We start from the raw sequence: 19,743 nt of genomic DNA, 5'->3' as shown, positions 1-19,743 counted from the left end.
GTTTTGAATCATCTTATATGGCTCATGTAGATCAATACCAGATATACTGAGGGATCTGGACCTAATCTCAATTCCATCCATGGTTAACAATATGTACTTGAGCTGGTTTTGAGGGGTAATAGAAGGGAAGGCTGAGGTCACCAACCTGCTTGGGAAAAACAGACTTGCTTGCTAAAAAGCCCACAAGAGGATTTGTGGTGCTCGAAGCCATCTGAGAAACCCTATGATTGTAAGCATCAATTTATTCCTGATACTGGGGTTCCCATTGTGGCTCAGCAGAAACTAATCTGACTAGTATCCATGAGGACACAGCTTTGATCCATGGCCTTGAGCAGTGGGTTAAGCATCCAGCATTTCCATGAGCTGTGGTGTAGGTCGCAGAGGCAGCTCAGATCCCGCATTGCTGTGGCTGTGGCTGTGGTGTAGGCTCGCATCTACAGCTCCGATGTGATCCGTAGCCTGGGAACCTCTATATGTCGCGGGTGCGGCCCTAAAAAGCAAAAAATATTTTTATCCGTAACACTATCAATAAAATGAGTATATTAAATAATTTGCCTACTATGTACCTCATATGCCTATCATGCATAGATTAAAAATGATAAGAACTGAATATGTGTGAATTTCTTAGAAATATAAGTTCAAGGCAGAACTAAAACAGGGTTCTTGTATTATAACATCTATTTGAAGTTCTGGTGATATAGATTGTGATTCCTCCTAATGCAGTCTGTAATAGCCAGGACTCCAAATGGCTCTTCTCCTGTTCTAACTTATATGCATAGCTATAACCAAATCTGCTAGGAGGACTATATTAGTGTCTTCTGAGTTGTACCAAGTCGGGGAACTATTTAAAGCTCTTCTTGGAGTTCCCGTCGTGGCTCAGTGATTAACAAATCCGACTAGGAACCATGAGGTTGCGGGTTTGATCCCTGGCCTTGCTCAGTGGGTTAAGGATCTGGTGTTGCCGTGAGCTGTGGTGTAGGTCGCAGACATGGCTCAGATCTGGCATTTCTATGGCTGTGGTGTAGGCCGGTGGCTACAGCTCTGATTAGGCCCCTAGCCTGGGAACCTCCATATGCCGAGGGAGTGGCCCTAGAAATGGCAAAAAGACAAAGATAAATAAATAAAGCTCTTCTTTAAAATACATAAATCTATACTAGAGTATATCGGTTCAGTCACAAATGAGAGAACTATTCCTCTCCCAACCGTGCAGGCTGGAAAACTTTCCCTCCTAAACACCTTCTCCTTTCCTCTGCTCTCCCTCTCAATCTTGTAGATTTCACCTTCTTTGGTGGACATTGTCAATCACCTACTCAAATCCATTCTTCCTCTTTTTTTTTTTTTTTTTTTTTTTTTTTAAATAAGAGAAACTGGACTTTTAGCTGGGCACATTTTCTTTTTCTTCTTTTTTTTTTAAATGATTTTTATTGAGCTGGGCACATTTTCACTCAGCTTTCCTTGTATGTGTCCATATGACTAAGTTCTAGCTGATGAGATCAAAGTGGGTATGTTCTGTTATTTTCAGATAATTCTTTATTTGTAAATATGATTATTTCAATAAATATGATGTTTTAAGTTTGTCATTTCTTCTGCTCACAAATGTCAGTACAACTCACAAATTTGGAAAACTTAAAAAAGTTAATAGTGAAAAATAAATTTATTTAAAAAGTGAGTATATTACATGATAACTTCAGGAAGTCTCCTTAAAAATTTCGAGATCACACATTTCTTCTCTTCTTCCTCCAGCACACTGCCTGGAACAAGGATGCTGGAATTCCAGCATTCATGGACCACCAAGACTCATACCCTAAAAATGGCAGAGTATACACCTAAGAGTCTGGATCCCTGACATGAAATCCCATGAAGACTTTATGCTGCTGCCGTACTAGTCCTAGACTGCCTGCTTCTGAAATTCTCACTTAAGTCACCTTTATTTTGTAGTGGTACCCACAGAAGAAATAGTTTTGAGGAGAAAAACGATGGGTTTGATTTAGGACATGTGGCGTATGAAGCATTGACATATCATCCAGGGAGAAATGTACAAGAGTCAGAGCTATGGAAAGGTAGTAGGGCTGAATTAAACCATGTGACTCTCTGCTTCTGTCTTCCTGCTGTCTGACGTTGTCATTAAAATCCAGAGGAAATAGAGTTAGTTTCACAGAATTACTTTGGGAAATGTTGGCCTACACTGGAAGGCCAGCAATCATCTAACCGGTCTTACAGTCACTTCCAATCCTTGCCTTTTGAAGGTATTATATACATTGTCCCCAAAGTAACTTCTGGAAACCTTTTTGACTTGTGCCTAGAGTCTGATTTTCTTATGGTGAAACTCAAGGCCCTCTGCAATCTGGACTGAATCCACTTTTCCAGTGTGTTTTTATTGTGTCTTCTCATGCACCCCATGTTTTAGTCAGACTGTTGTAGTCTCTCTGTCCTGTTTGTGCTCCCCAATTTTCTGTTTTATGTCTTCGCACACACTCAGGATCATCTCTAGCCCATCTGATAGTGTGAAGTAGGAAAAGCTATCTCTTCCTCAAGACACTTCCCTCTATCAGAGAATCATAATGTACTGATTGATAGAAAATGGCATTTTCATGTGATCTACTAGAAAACTTTTGTAAGAAATGCACAAGTTGGGAGTTTCCGTCATGGCTCAGCAGTAATGAACCTGACTGGTATCCATGAGGACAGGTTCAATCCCTGGCCTTGTTCAGTGGGTTAAGGATCCATTGCCATGAGCTGTGGTATAGGTTGCAGACATGGCTCGAATCCTGCATTGCTGTGGCTGTGGCATAGGCCAACATCTGCAGCTCCAATTCGACCCCTAGCCTGGAAACTTCCATATGCCACGGGTTCGGTCCTAAAAAGCAAAAAAGTTAAATTAATTAATGCACAAGTCACTCATCTTTGGAGTAACAAAGAAGTTATTAAAATATGAACACTTTCAACTAATTGGGATGTCAATAGTGTGGATAGTGCCCCCTTAGATACGGCACTCTTTTCATCTCACAGACTGAAGAACCATGAGTGGGGCCCAGTTCATCTTGTCCCTTTCACCTGAAATCCTAGTATGTGAATCCCACCATCTTCCTATGTCCAAAGGCTACTTGAATGCCCCTGTTACAAAGCTTTTCCTGATCCTTCAAGGTGAAAATAAATCTCTCACCCTAAAAACCAAGTGTATTTTATCTGGAGCCCTCTTGGAGTGTTTATCACTTTCTAATAGTATTCTGTTTGTTTATGTTCATGTCTCATCACTCTACTAGACTTAATGCTCTTTGGGGGCAGGATGCATTTATGATTTACTTTTGTAGCTTCATCATACTTGGCAGAGTACCTTATGGGGCTACTGTATGTCTCAGTTTGCCTAAGCCAAACAGAGCTATGCCTGTTGCTCTGATGTAAGTATTAATAATGACTGATTTCACACCCCAAATGTCCCAGTTAGGATGACAAATTATATAGTCACTCTACTTATGTGATATTCATTCACTAAATAATTAATGGATGAATGAATGAATGAATGAATGGTGGAGATCAAGGAGCCATCCATGTGAGAAAAGTACTTGAACATGTGCAGTCGGTAAGCTCATCAAAAGAGAGGGAATGCAAAAGATGAGGGCCAAGGACGGGGCCTATGCGGGGTGCTTCCATTGAAGGGGTCGAGGAAAAACATTGACCAAGGAGACAGATCCAAGGGAGTCAAAAAGATAGGAGAAAAATCAAGGTCATGTGGCAGAAGCCAGGGAGAGAGCTTTAAGAGATTTCGGAGGGCTGAGGTCAGTATTGGTAAAAACTGTGGCTAGGTCAAGCAAGGTGAATTCTAAGAAAAAGCCAGCGAATCTGCCAATTATTAGGTCATTGCTGACTTTCAAGAGAGCAGTTTCAATAGAATGTAGTCAAGTGGTGGGGTGGAAGCTCAGTGGTGAGGGGTTAGTGGTGAAAAAGGAGTCAGCGAGCATTGACTACACTTGTGAGAAGTTGGACTTCTGAGAGGAAGGTGACAAATAGGATGGTTACTTGGGTCAAAGTCAGAGGAGCCTTGATGGGTTTATAGACCAAGGGGAAGGTGCCATTAAAACTAGCTGATGGATGGAGTTCTCTTATGGTGCCGTGGGTTAAGGATCTGGCGGCATCACTGCAGTGGCGTGGGTTCAATCCCTGGCCCTGGAACTCCCACATGCTGCAGGCGAGGCCAAGAAAAAAAAAGAAAAAAAAAACTAGCTGATGGAACAATTTCTCTCCGGAGTGGAGAAGCGATGGGATCAAGTGTTCCAGCAGAGGACATAGCCTAGGCGAGAAAAAGAGACATGGCTTTCTCTGAGACCCAAGCATTGTGGCACAGGCAAAAAGACCATGTGTCATGCAGTTCGAAGAGAGAAGGGGAACGAGGGAGCCTTCCTGGTCAGTCTTTGCGATGAAGTAGGTGGTGAGGCCATCTGTGCGAGGACGGACAGCTGGGGTAGGACTGGGGACTTGAGAGCAGTGGAAACAGTTTGGATTGAGAACAACTGTTGTACGAAATTCCCGAGGGAGTCAACAAGAGGCCTGCCAAGCTGCCGTGCAAGCCCAGCTGAGCTTCAACTTCCCAGAGCGAGTGAGATCGTTATTTCCACAGAATCCAGAGAAAATGTCCTTCTCAAGCTTATTATCAAAATAAGCTTTTTTTTCCTCCAACCAGGAAGAGAATAAAGGAAAACACGCTGGAAGTTTACAATGTGGCAGAAAGTTATGGGCATTTAGTCTTTCCCCAAAGTCTGTTATTGCTCAGTCATCTGACAGCCTTAGAGCAACCTGAGTGAAAGTGAACGCTTCCACAGGTTGTTTGTGGGCGGTTAAGAACAGACCTAAAGCTAAGCACCTTCTATGTTCAGAGCTACCCAGGGACAAATCTTGAATTGCTATGCCCAGTTCAGAGCAAAAGCCAACACTGACATTTCTGTGAGATGGAGCATGAAGTTGCAAATAGCCTGTGATAAAAACCTGATTTAACCAGGCAAAACCTTTAAGCTTACAAGCGGCCTGTTAAATCCACCAAAGACTAAATGTCAGGAGTTGCCCTTTAAAGCCCAAGTAAATGACCACAGGACTGGTGGCTTAAAATGAGAAAAGTTCAACATCTCCCTTGCCCACAGGTAATCTTTCCAAATGTCGTTTCGTCATATATTCATAATTATTACGGTGTTCTCGAAGGAGGATAACATTTGGAGACAACTGTTTGGCCAAAGTGTTAGGCATTATTTTCTTGAAAACAGAATTTGCTTCCTTTGTTTCAGTGGGGAATACGAGTGGCATGGGTCCAATAGCACAGCTGCCCAAGTGCATAAACAAGTGACTGCAATTCTTTTTCATCCACCTCTCTAAGCAAAGTGCAAGATCTACACATATGCACTTGATTAAGGGTATTTTCACATTTGTGTTGCCAGACTCTTCCAATGACACACATCTGAGAGGTGAGCAGTTAAACAGAATATAGGTCTTAAGACATACATGCATAAGGCCCTATAAGCGATTTCACTGAGGTGCCTGTAAATTACTCACAGTTTCCCTCTTTTGTTCGCCCAGTGAAAGGATTGTTTATTAAGCACCACCTGCATTAAATTATATGAGTAGTCATTTCCTTTGGAAATAATTAGCTTGTTGTTTATGCACCACTTTCTTTAACCTCATCAACTGCTGTACCATTTCAGGGGCATTATAGAGGGAGGTAAAAAGCAGACCATTTGGGAGTAGCCTTTCTCCATCTCAAGAGGGGTATGGCTTTCTCATCTCAGCCTGAAACAGTTCCCCTTACTAACTCTGCCGTGTAATTCTAATTAGCGATTGGATGGGGATGAGAAGGGCCATAGGCAAAGGAATCACCCTTCTCTCCTAATGAGCCTAGAAAACCCACTTATTTAAATAATAGGGATTATTACTATTATTACCACATTTATTAACTGCCATTACTCTACCAAGGGTGGTGCTAAATGTTTTTTCTGTTATTTCATATGATTTTCACAACAGCCATGTGGAATGATTAGAATTTTTTTTTTATCAGAAACCTGATCATCGTAGAGGTTAAATGATTTCCCCTAACATCCTAAAGCCAGAAAATAAGTGAAAGAGTTGGGATTTGAATCCAAGTTTTCTGATTTTCTATCCCTCGCTAAATATCGTCAGTGGTTAATTGGAGGAACACATTTCAAGGTTTTGATATTCCAAAATTGGAAGTGCCCCTAAAGGCATATCTTTCTTGGTTCTGCAATGTTCGTGAGCAAGTGTGTACCTTCTCTCTACAATGGATTCTTATTTTTCCTGCCTATAGCTAGCTGTCTTCATTTTGTACTTTTGTTAATTCACTGACAAATTTGCTCTTCCTTGACTCTTACTTGTTCATCTCTGAGTTCTCGTAGAAGTGGAAAAGGACAAGTTTACAGTCTAAAAATATTGAAGCAGTTTACATGAACGGCTGCTAAATTCCAGAAGAGCTCTGATTGAACCAGCTAGTAATTAGAGACTTAGCTATGCCCTGGGCCCAATCATAGCTGCTGAAACATAACTTCCTACTGCATAAGCCTGATCAAAGATAATTAGAAGAGAGCACAGGTGGTTAGTCTGTCGCCTGGGAGAAGAATTAGAGCTAGTTTCCACCATACAGTATCCAGAAAACTTAGATGCTAGCATGCTCCAGGCCACACTCACAAGGGTCCCAATTCTCTTCTTTAGCCTCTAGCTGCTGCTGCCCCCGCTTTACTTTTTAATCTTAGTCCTGCCATTATCTGTGCAGTGGAGGGCAGTACTCCTCAGTAGGTTAGGGTGAGCCAGCAGGCAAAGACTGGAGGGGTACATGACGCATTCCCCATCAGCTTGCCCTGTTCTCCCAGTGGTTAACTCAGTGCCTCCAGCATGCTCCAGGTTATTTCTGGAGCCCTGGCCGTGTTATTGATGCAAAGGATGTGTTGATGTGATTGTTCATTGTGGGTTCCTACTGAATAGTATTTGCCCATGTAGGTTATTAAGCTTTTAGATCTCTGCAGCCATGGTATAGCTCCAAATCCTAATAGGTTTCCAATGGAATGTGGACCAAATATGCAGTCCAATCTATGAAAAAACTTTTTGCTGAAGGCGTGAATTCTAATACCAATTCCGTGAGCTCTAGGCTTACATGTGATTGGCATACATAGACCTTAAAGGGGTGCAAGATCAAGAATAACAAACCAGGGCAGTTTCTAGAATTATACTATTACTTACAATTTAGAAAATTAACAAACACGCAGCCAGGTCATTTAAACAAAGGGCAGCCTTGGAAAAGACCCTCTGTGGAAACAAATATTCACAATTCTGCAGCATACATCTGGTCCTCAACACAGAGCACAGGTTTCTTTTCCATCTGATTTCCCATTCCCCCTCTCGTGATTTTTTTTTTCTTTTTAGGGCCGCACCCACAGCATATGGAAGTTCCCAGGCTAGGGGCTGAATTGGAGCTGAAGCTGCTGGCCTACGCCACAGCCACAGCAATGCCAGATCTGAGCCTCATCTGCAATCTACACCACAGCTCATGGCAAGGCCGAATCCCTAACCCACTGAGCGAGGCCAGGGATTTAACCCACATCCTCATGGTTCCTAGTCGGGGTCTTTAACCACTGAGCCACGAAGGGAACTCCATGATTGTTTCATTAAAAAAATTTTTTTTCCTCCATTGTAATGCATTAGATGAAAAGAGTAACCATATTTCAACCCTATCCCTCAATACTACCTATTTCATGCTAATTTATACTGACATAAAGCTAGGCAAAATGCATAGACTAAAAAGGGCCACTTCAAGTCTAGTAATCACAATTATCTTGAAACCAAAAAGTGTCTGAATTTACATCCTCACAAGTATTGGGACAACGCAAATACTGGAGCTAAGTGTGTGCATCTTAATTACAATTCAGTGTTCACAATCAAAAGGAACCTTAGGGAGTTTCCGTCGTGGCGCAGTGGTTAATGAATCCAACTAGGAACCATGAAGTTGAGGGTTCGATCCCTGCCCTTGCTCAGTGGGTTAAGGATCCGGCATTGCCCTGAGCTGTGGTGTAGGTCACAGACGCGGCTCGGATCCCACATTGCTGTGGCTGTAGTATAGGCCGGTGGCTACAGCTCTGATTCGACCTCTAGCCTGTGAACCTCCATATGCCACGAGAGTGGCCCAAGAAAATGGCAAAAAGACAAAAAAAAAAGGGAACATTAGGAGTCCGATTCTGGTGTTTGTTCCTTTACACATAATAGAGAATACAAACGTGCTTGGAAATGAATATGAGAGGAAAATGTATTTTTTGCTTTCATTGATTTATGTGCTAGAGTGAAGAATTGCTATTTGATACTTGTACGTCAATTACATTTATTTTGCAAAAAGCAATGTTCACCTAGAAAATCTTAGTTCTAGTTGCTTCTATTTCTAGATAACATGGATACTTAATTGTTCAGAAGATTGATTAAACATTGAATTTAAATAATCTTTATGAAAATCCCATTCGTAACAATTTGGTTATGCTTTTCACACATTTCATTCCCTGAGTTTCAGCCCTTTTCCTTTTTCTTTACATGTTTTAAAAAGTTTTATTATTGGAATATTAAAGCATACAAAAGGAAAAAATTTAAAGCAAGATTTCAAAGAGATATTTGCACACGCATGTTCATTACAGCATTATTGACAATAGCCAAGAGATGGAAGCAACCCAATGTCCATAGATGGATGAATGGATAAGCAAAATGTGGTTCATACATACAATGGGATATTATTCAGCCTTTAAAAAAGAAGGAAATCCTGTCACATGCTACAACATGGAGGAACCTGAGGACATTATGCCAAGTGAAATAAGCCAGTCACACAAAAAACAAATACTACATAATTCCACTCATGGGTTATCTAAAGTAGTCAAACTGATAGAAACAGAAGGTAAAATGATAGTTTCCAAGGGCCGAGGGGAAGGGAAATTGGGTATAATGTTTCAGTTTTGCAAGATGGAAAGTTCTAGAGCTCTGTTGTATAACAAAGTAGATATACTTAATGGCTACTGAACAGTAGGCTTCAAAGTGGTTTACACTTTATGTATTTTTAACAGCAATTAAAAATGTTTTAGGAGTTCCTGTCATGGCTCAGCGGTTAACAAACTGACTAGGATCCATGAGGTTGCGGGTTCGATCCCTGGCCTTGCTCAGTGGGTTAAGGATCCGGCATTGCCGTGAGCTGTGGTATAGGTCACAGACTAGACTCGGATCTGGCATTGCTGTGGCTGTGGTGTAGGCCAGAGGCTACAGCTCTGATTAGACCCCTAGCCTGGAAACCTCCGTATGCCCTGGGTGTGGCCCTAGAAAGGAAAAAAAAAAGTTTAAAAATTAGAGTTCCTGTTGTGGCTCAGCGGAAATGAATCTGACTAGAGCTGTGGTGTGAGCTGTGTGTAGGTTGCAGATGTGGATCGGATCTGGTGTGGCTGTGGCTGTGGTGTAGGCCAGCAGCTACAGCCCCGATTAGACCCCTAGCCTGGGAACCTCCATATGCCTCAGGTGTGGCCCTAAAAAGACAAAAAAAAAAAAAAAAGTTTTAAAATTTAAGAAATGAAGTCATATGGGAGTAGGTGGGCCCCTCATCCAATATGACTCATGTCCTTTATAAGAAGATGGCCATGCGAAGACACAGGCACCAAGAGACTGTGTGATGATGAAAGCAGAGAGTGGGAGTTAATGCAGCTATAAAGCAAGGGACACCAGATTGCCAGGCAACCACCACCAGAAGGTAGGAAGGCCAAGAGAGGATTCTGCTACAGGTTTCAGAAGGAGCATGGCCTTGCAGCATCTTCATTTCAGGCTCCTAGCCATCAGCACTGTGAAAGAATCAGTCTCTATTGTTTCAAACCACCCCATTTGTGGTAGTTTATTACAGAAGCTCTAGGAAATTAGTACAAGCAGGGATGATATCTTTGTTCACTGCAGTATGCTCAGCATCTAACTTAATGCCTGGCACATAGTAGATGCTCAATAAATATATTTGTTGAATGAAAAAAAATGTACAAAAATTGAACAGCCATGGTATGCTGGTAAACATTTTAACTACTAGCTCTTGGAGAAGGAGCTGATTTGTAGCACGTGCTGATTTTCATGATGTAAATACTTCCACTGTGGCCAATTTCAAGATACCAGGGTGATGTCAAAATTCCTGAAAATTCAGGAGTTCCCGTCGTGGCGCAGTGGTTAACGAATCCGACTAGGAACCATGAGGTCGCGGGTTCGGTCCCTGCCCTTGCTCAGTGGGTTAACGATCCGGCGTTGCCGTGAGCTGTGGTGTAGGTTGCAGACGCGGCTCGGATCCCGCGTTGCTGTGCCTCTGGTGTAGGCCGGTGGCTACAGCTCCGATTCGACCCCTAGCCTGGGAACCTCCATATGCCGCAGGAGCGGCCCAAGAAATAGCAAAAAGACAAAAAAAAAAAAAAAATTCCTGAAAATTCAGAAATGGGCTCTCCTGAGCAGGTACTATCCAATTCCAGCACTCCACTGCTAGCATAATGGGCCCTCATGTACTCATTATCTGTTTCCACAATTATCAACTCATGGCCAGTCTTGTTTCATTTCTCCCCTTACCCATTCCTCCCCACCTATGTTATTTGAAGGCAAATACTATTATGATGATTTAAAATTGATGAAAGAAATTTCATCAGTAATGTTTGATTACGTATCTCTAAAAGATAAGGACAATTTAAATCACAATACTGTTATTGCACCTACAAGATTATAGCTTCTTAATATAATCAGATATCAGGTCATGTTCATATTTCCAATTGTCTCATAAGTATCCTTTCTCTGCATTGCTTGTGTGTCTCAGGATTTTAAAAAAGGATCATACGGGAGTTCCCGTCGTGGCGCAGTGGTTAACGAATCCGACTAGGAACCATGAGGTCGCGGGTTCGGTCCCTGCCCTTGCTCAGTGGGTTAACGATCCGGCGTTGCCATGAGCTGTGGTGTAGGTTGCAGACGCGGCTCGGATCCCGCGTTGCTGTGGCTCTGGCGTAGGCTGGTGGCTACAGCTCCGATTCAACCCCTGGCCTGGGAACCTCCATATGCCGCGGGAGCGGCCCAAGAGATAGCAACAACAACAACAACAAAAGACAAAAAAAGACAAAAAGACAAAAAAAAAAAAATAAAAAATAAAAAATAAAAAAGGATCATACTATGCAATTATTTCCTAGGTGTCTTTGTTGATTTAATTTATAGATTCTCTCTCCGTCTCTTAATTTATTATAATTTATTTGTTGAAGAAACTAGATCCTTTGTTCTGAAGAGTTTCCCACTGTGTGATTTTGTTGATTTTTTTTAAAATCAGGAAGTACATAAGGTCTGGTTGCCTCTTTTTAGAATATTAGCATCCACCATTGATGATCAATACCTAGGTATATTAACTCATTAAGGGTTGCAAAATGATGTTCTAACATCCCTTCTTCATTTATCAGCTGGAATATTTCTATCGAGAGTACAAGTTCCTTATATCTACTATTTGGTCCAGCATATGTGGGAAAGGCAGGATAAAATTCTTGAGTTCTTCTCTTTGTTTACTGTCTTTCAAAGTAATACACTGGTTTACTAGCATCCTTCAACAATGACCAGTTTTTTTCCTTATCCTAGTTATGAACCCCTGGATTTAAACATATTTGGTGGATTTCAATTTACTGCAGCTAATATTTTCACTGATACTGCGATTATCCCATCTCTGGCCATCAGGGCATTTCAGTCTGACAAGATCCTAGTAGTCTTAGCTGCCTTCCTGTCTAGTATAACAAGATGTTCCATTCTCAATTAAAATTCCCGCAGGATGTTAAAGTCTTCTGTCTGCTGTCTTTTTACTTTGTATATGGGTTTTTGATATGCAGAAGGTTTTAACAGTTTCTTTATAATTAAATGTATCTTCCCTTTTTGCTTTTGGATTTTCAGTCATAGGAGAGACTTCCTCCTCGGGTAACAGCGGAATTCATCCACATTTTCGTAGTACTGATAAATGTTTGCTTGCTTGCTTGCTTGCTTCGTTTAAATTTCTGATCCAGCTGGAATTTATCTTGTTTACGGCATGAGGAATAGATCCATTTTATCTTTTCCCCTTATGGCTATCTAGTTATCCCAGCACCATTTATTACCAGGTCCATGTTTTCCTCTCTGACTTGAGGTGCTTCTTTTATTTTAAAGCAAACTTGCGTATGTTATTGGCTCTATTTCTGGATTTTCTGTTCTGTTATTGGTCTGTCTTATTCTATTTTATTTATAGAGACTTTATGGTCTATTTTATTATCAGATTAGGCTAGTGCCCCCCCCCCCCCGGGCTCTTATTTTTCAGGCTTTTTTTTTGGCATATTCTTATTTGTTTGTTCTTCTAGATTAACTATGTAATTATTAATTACAGCTTTTAAAATAAAGCATGTTTAACCATCTTACAAGCAACCTAATGTTAGTTTCCTTTATTAGAAAAAGAAGGTAAGGAGTTCCCATAGTGGCTCAGTGGAAATGAATCTGACTAGCATCCATGAGGATGCAGGTTTGATTCCTGGCCTTGCTCAGTGGGTTAAGGATCTGGCGTTGCTGTGAACTGTGGTGTAGGTTGCAGATGCCGCTCAGATCCCATGTTGCTGTGGCTGTGGTATAGGCTAGCAGCTACAGTTCTGACCCCTAGCCTGGGAACTTCCATATGCCATGGGTGCGGCCCTAAAAAGACAAAAAAAAAAAAAAAAAAGAAAAAAGAAAAAGAAAAAGAAGATAGTTATAACCCACTTTCAGCTAAGGGTATGAGAATTTCATTTTTAATAAGTAGTTTTAATTTTTACCTTGAAATCTCTGATCCATTTGGAATTTATTCTGGTTTGTGACATGAGGAATGAATCCAATTTTATCTTCCATTTGGAAGATTAAAAGGCAAGGTAGGTTATGGGAACGAGGCTGGAGATGTGAGTTAACAGAATCATTGTGAAATTTCATTCACAGAAAACACAAGTAGACCTACCACCCCTTACCATCTGTTATACTACTGCCATTTACACTCTGTCCTCAAACGTCATTGATAGGAAAAACTGTTCAACAGCAAGCCCTATAGTCTAGTTACTTCTCGAGGTCAAGGCGAATGTGTATTACTAAGGCAGGAATGTTGCCAAAGACTCTCCTAGTTTATCTACTTGGAATTAGGATGTTGATAGTACTTTTACTGTGTGGTAATACATTAGAATCTGCTTTCTGGAGATACTGATTAATAGTTATTTGTTTGCATATTTGTTGAACAACGAAAATGCAACTATGCGAGATAACTGTTAATAAGCAGAATTGCGCTAACAGAAATAGGACAGTTCTGGAGAATGAAGTCCTGGGGCACACACAATCCTGACCTGGGAGGTTCCAGTTTCTCAACATTTTGAGCAGAATCATCACTCTTGCTATAAAAGCAAAAAATATACACACATATACAACTTGGCTTTTCCAAACAGCAGCACCAAGTGATAAAATGCATATCATGTTATTTAATTTTCACCATCCTGGCCCCCATCTTTCTGTTAGATAAAGCATACCAACCTCCCCTCCTCCACACCAATATTGTTGTTTGAGGCCTTTACCAGGAGAACTCCATCTTGAAGTGACTTCTACTCAGCTTACGTCAGAGAATAGCTGAAGATGTTTGAGAGACAGTCACTAAAAGGTTAAGCATCCACTCCCTCAGGTTCTCTGAATACAGTTGGACACAATACCTGTGATCCTTTTTTTGAGAGATAGTCTTAAGAAATGGTCACATGAAGCAATTCTGCATCTTTCAGAGAATGATTTGTTAAAAATGATTGCAATACTCACTGTCTTTTAACTAAGAACTCTTAAGAAAAATGCCATCTAGAATACAGTACCAGCCAAAAGCTTGTTTCTTTGGAAGGAGTGGAATTAAGATAGTAGAAACTATACATTTTTTTTTTTTTGGTTTGGCTTGACTGGTCTTGGTTCTCAGGATGCTCAGAAATAAACTGAATACTCAGCATGGTAATTATTTTGTTCCTGGTTCTGGATAAATTCTCTTTTCCTATCTTTATTAGAGTTTTAATAGATATAATTTTTATCTTTATTTTCACCATCTGTGGTGCATAAATCTTTACATTATTTTTTACTATATGTTATAGGCAAATAGGCTATAAATGATAAATAAATAAATAAATAAATAAATGCAAAACAACAGGCAAACAAACCAGACCTTTTCTAGGGTGAAATGATGTTTACTTAAGCATTTATCATATGTATTTGACTCTTGACTTGGGCATCTCAATCTGCAGAACGATGTTTTTATGCTTATTTTTTTTTTACTGGCTTCTAAGTCTAGAATGAAGCAAAGGCTTTTCCTCTATTTCTCTCTCTCTCTTTTTTTTTTTTTTTGGTGGGGGTTTATGTTGGTAGGTTGTTGTTGCGTCTTCAAACTTGGACTCTTACCGTCAACTCACCTTCAGTTATAAAAATTTTGTCTGATGCAAGAAGACCAGGATTTTGCCAGAGGGAATTGTCGAGCGTTGATATAAGCAGCTTGCATCAGGCATCATTCTAATGTGCCAAAGAGTTACTGTTGCAACAGGTGACTTTAAGCATCAGGAAGAAAATAGGAAAGGTGAGGGTGGTGAGGGCCAGGGGTGCTGGCAGTAGTGTTAGCAGATGGGAACAGATTAAGAGGAGGAGAATTGAAGGCTCTAAGCAGAGTGCATAGCAGAGTGGCCCCGGTATTGGGGCTGGCTCAGAACAGCATTCACTGAAGTAAGCAAGTAAAATAACAGAAGAGACTTAACCCTAACCACACAGAATACTCTCGCCTTTCAATGTTCCATCTCCAAAGCAACATCCTCCTGAGTTAAGCACTCCTCTCCTTCCAAAGGCAGAAATCATCTCTTCTTTGTCTGACATCACATAGTACATCATTCACACTGTTTTTATGGCACTTGCCACTTTTTACTGTATTTGTGGGTTTCCATCCTTCCCTCCTTGAGGGCAGTTTGTTGATCTTTACCCCCAAGAAGCCTGGCCCCACTCCTGGACTGTATATAGCAGTTTGTTGATTAATGAATGTCACGATGAGTAAGAGTGCAGACTGAACCCACACTGCCTGTTCAGTGTTGATTGGTTTCTTACACTAATGGGCCTGATTGTTGGCCTATTAAAGAGTAGGATACTCTGAAACCACAATTCTCCCATTAAAATTATCCCAGAACTCCAGTCTCAATAGGTCTTAAAATCTTTTAGACTGTGTATGAAAAAATTCATGGAACTACCCTGGGATAACTAAAGATCTCTTGATGCTTTGGAAGCTGTGACCTTTGTGCCTTGGTAGCCCACTGCTTTTCATGCCAAAGTCCCACTTTTTTTTTTTTTTTTTCCGCTTTTTAAGGGCTGCACCCATGGCATATGGAAGTTCCCAGGCTAGGGATCTAATTGGAGCTGCAGCTGCCAGCCACAGCCACAGCAATACCAGATCCAAGCCATGTCGTGACCTACACCACAGCTCACGGCAACGCCGGATCCTTAACCAACTGAGCGAGGCCAGGGATCAAACCTGTGTCTTCATGGATACTAGTCAGATTCGTTTCCACTGAGCCACAACCAGAACTCCCCACTTTTTTACTAACTGATATGCCAAGGAAAGACTGAAATGCTTCTCTTCTCCCCACCTCCATGGTGGCCTCACTTCAGAAGAGGTGACAGCTTTTGTTTTGATTATAATGTTTCCAAAATCTCTATTCGGCAAAAGCCTCCTGTCCTGCAGAAGTCAGATTTTTTTCTTACAATGGGACAAATAACTTGGTCTTCCTCATTGTCCTTCTCCAACTTTGCCACAAAGCATGGCTCTCTCCATGTGGCCACTTTGGTGGCCTTGGATGAGCCTTGTCCACATTTCTCTCTCCTTTGGTTGAAGGGAACAGCATTCTTTTTAATCCCCAGTGCCGTGCTGTTGGAAAGGTACAAGAGTGGAGAGTTAGGTAGCCACGGTCTTGTGTAAGGGACTTCCTCAAGAGGCAGCAAAAGGTCTCCTCATGTGACAGTCTCTTCCAGAGTCACTGTTTCAGGAGCACTAAGGTTTTTGTCTTTGTTATAATATTTATGAAGACCTTAAAATCCCCATTTCCTCACACTGGACTTTCATGAAACAGAGTAGGTCATCAAGTGTTACTGGCCTCTCTCTCACCCGAACTTTATGCCCCCAGCCCCTCAGGCACTCAGACTGTTTCTTTTGGCTTATCGAACTATGTTTGCAGGGCAGAATCTTGTATAGGTCACTTCTTATTTGCGTTAAGGTATTATTGTCGTCTTTTTCAGGATTATGTTCATATTAAGTCTTATCTCCATTTTGTTGAATAAATAGCTTCCCATCTCCTGCTTTAATTATTATTTTTTTCTCCAAATTCAGGCATCAAGAAATAATTAGGTAAAAGATTGGGAGGAAGGTGGCAGTTCTCTGGGTATCTCTGACATGTCGATTAGGCCATTTCATATTCCGTCTAAGTGTCCTGTTAAGTAGAAGAGCTAGAAAGAGAAGCCAGATTTCCTGAACCCCAGGATAATGTGCTATATACCTCAAAAACATGAGTAAAAATACAAGCTTTTAGGGGCTAAAAATCATATTCTCTTACAGAGCCTTGCCTGCCCCCTCAGGAACGTCTTTATAATTTAATTGATCACTGCAAGCTGGACATTCATCCAAGATGAGCAAACATGCCATGTCAGTGAAGATTGGGTCACTAAGATATGTATTTTGAAATATGAAGATGGAGCAGTGAAGTCAGGCCAAGGAATGTGGGTAGCCTCTAGCAGATGGAAGGGGCAAGGAAATGGAGAAAGTTTCCCTAGAACCTCCAGAAGGAATTAAGCCTCTACTGACACCTTGATTTTAAGACTTCTGACCTGCTAAGATAATAGGTGCATTGTTCTAAGCCATTAAGTTTGCAATGATTTGTTACAGCTGCCACAGAAAATGAATCCAGACCCTGTGCTTTTGATTCCTAGGCCTTAGAGTCTTGGATGCCTACCAAAGAAGAACCTAAGGAATACCAGGCCGTCTTAAGGAAAAACAGAAAAACATCCTTTCAGTGGTTACAAACCTAACTGCTATTAAGTATAACTCAGACCATTCAGTAGGAGATACTTAGTTTTACGTTTCACCTTCAAATATGATCAGAAACTCTTAGGTCATCTCTAGAGAGTATAAGAAAGGGAAAGAGAGATTCATTTTTTTACCCAAAACTGATGCTTTGAAAATGTTACAGTTACTGTGGTATCTGGTATCCATCCACTAGATGTCAGGAGAGACGATGACAAGGCTCCTACTGATCGCTCCAACCTTCTACAGGGGTAGCTTTCCTGAAGAAACTGAAAAGGCAACAATTGCAGAAATTATATAGTAATTGACATGTAAAATACAATAAATATTCTACATTTTTTGAAATATGTACAACAGCATATAGTCTGTGTTCTCATGGTGCCAAATGAAATATTGGCAGCTCTTTTAAGCAGTTTATAGTGGCCCACAGAGGGTTTTCTGGGCATTTCCCACTGACCTGAGGCTTAACCTATACTTTTTGCACTTTCAAACAACACTTCACCTGGAAAGCTTCTCAGCAGCCCAGCACAAGGGAATTTTATTCACTGGTTTTATTTAAGTTAGATCTTTTTTTTTCTTTTTTAGGGCCGTGCCCGTGGCATATGGAGGTTCCCAGGCTAGGGGTCGAATTGGAGCTACAGCTGCCGGCCTACATCACAGCCACAGCAACGTCAGATCCGAGCCGCATCTGCAACCTACCCCACAGCTCACGGCAACACTGGATCCCCGGGGCCCACTGAGCGAGGCCAGGGATCTAACCTGCATCCTCATAGATACTAGTTGGATTTGCTTCCTCTGAGCCACAATGGGAACTCCAAGTTAGGTCATTTTTGTGGCTCTTCTTAGTGTGCATGTGAGAGAAGCCATTGTGTCTTCAGTAGCACTTAATTTACTTTTTTGGAAGATTTAAGCAATTTGTCCTAGATCCTGTCTGCTTTCTGTTCTCAAACTGACCAGCTTGGTTCTGACTGACTACACTTTTCTCTTTAAATTTCACTTCTTTTGGTTAGCTCCTGGGTCAGACTGGGTGGGTAAAGTAGGGGAGCACAGAAAGGTCTGACTCTAACAAAGATCGTAAATAACAAACATTAAAGGCACGGACATCAGATGACTCGTCAGCATGGTAATTGGGGTTGAGAGAGCAGAAGCAAAAACACCTCTTAAAAAAGTAGAGCACTTCTTGCTGAACTGTGAGGTCTGTGTGTGTGTGCCTGCTTGAGCGTGTGCATGTGTGCACTCAGGCTGGGTTGATTCTCAGGGTGAAAAATAAATCATAGATTCTTCTATGACATGCTTGACACAAATTGCCAAAGAACTGCCCATTGGTTGTACAAACAGCCTGGATCAATAAATTGGACCAGAATTCCTAAGCAGGTTATATCTATGCCAAATACAGTGGAAAGCTGACCGTTTAAAATTCCTGTTATTACACCTCAGTGTCATTAGTATCATGCAGTATTTTCAGATAACATAACATACTTTTAGTCCTTCTTATGGTATGGTGTAATTTTCTATGTTTTTTTTTTTCTATTCATGAATCTTGCTGAGTATTTCTTACCTTATATCTGTAAAGCTTTCTGGATTTTCTTCTTAACTAACCCATGCTCTCAGATCATCTTTGTCTAATTTTCTTAAGTCACCTATGAGAGCTTAACATTCTCTTCCTGTATTCTAAGGAATTAGTAGCCCTGCCCTCCGTCAGAAGGTTGAAGCTTTCATACAAACAAAGCTTGTCAAAACGTGGACATTTATCTTCCCCTATGTCTACGTTTTTTAGTGATCTTTTAACTTTTATTCACTCTAAAATAATTAATTTTTGAGTATGTAAGACATGCATATGGTTAAAACTCAAACATTAAGAAGACATAAATAAATACATTTTTAAGAAAATTTCAGGGAATTCCCATCGTGGCTCAGCGGAAATAAACCTGACTAGTATCCATGAAGAAGTGGGTTTGATCCCTGGCCTCGCCCAGTGGATTAAGGATCTGGTGTTGCCACGAGCTGTGGTGTAGGTCGAAGACTCGGCTCGGATCTGGCATTGCTGTGGCTGTGGCATAGGCCAGCAGCTATAGCTCTGATTTGATCCCTAGCCTGGGGACTTCCATATTCCACAGGTATGGCCCTAAAAAGCAAAATAATAAGAAGGAAAATAAAAAATAAAAAACCTCAGAAAGTGAGAAGTTTTCCTTTTATCATAACCCAGCCATTTCATAACCTTCCCCAGAAGGAAAAGCTACTACCAATTTTTTGTTTATTGTCCAAAGGTATTCTAAGCATTTATATACACAATAGCATACTTTACATAACATACATACAATAACATTCTTTATATACTCTTCTATACCTCACTTTTTTCATTTAACATTATTTTGGAGGTAGTTCATCTCAGTGCATGTAGAAATGCTGATTCATTGTTTGGATGAACCATAATTTGTTGATGGACATCTAGATGGTTTCCAATTTTTCACTATTACAAACATTGTTCTAGTATATATATATATATTTGTAAAGTCTTTGCTGTGCATGTGGTAGTATATCTGTAGCATAAATTCCAAGAAAGGGAATTGCTGGGTAAAAGGGTAGGTACACTTTCAGTTTTGACATAAATTGCCAAATTGTTTTCATTGGGATAAAAA

General features: G+C 40.8%; 2 protein-coding genes across 5 annotated transcripts in view; both read left to right on the top strand.

Annotated features, from left to right (window-relative positions):
• The window catches only part of KLHL13 (kelch like family member 13), a 406,437-nt gene that overhangs the window by 70,079 nt on the left and 316,615 nt on the right, over positions 1–19,743 (top strand). The window lies entirely within an intron of this gene.
• Positions 4,354–19,743, top strand: part of LOC414400 (large ribosomal subunit protein P1) — a 74,703-nt gene continuing 59,313 nt past the window's right edge. The window contains 1 exon segment of the mRNA XM_021079866.2: positions 4,354–4,459. Within this exon segment, the coding sequence (XP_020935525.2) occupies positions 4,354–4,459 (106 nt within the window).

The sequence above is a fragment of the Sus scrofa genome, chromosome X (genome assembly GCF_054392235.1).
Source record: "Sus scrofa isolate SSC_HxYL_T2T_F1_AM1 chromosome X, Sscrofa_HxYL_maternal_Yorkshire_Landrace_v2.0, whole genome shotgun sequence".
Taxonomy (NCBI): domain Eukaryota; kingdom Metazoa; phylum Chordata; class Mammalia; order Artiodactyla; family Suidae; genus Sus; species Sus scrofa.
This window is presented reverse-complemented; position numbering and strand designations above follow the sequence as displayed.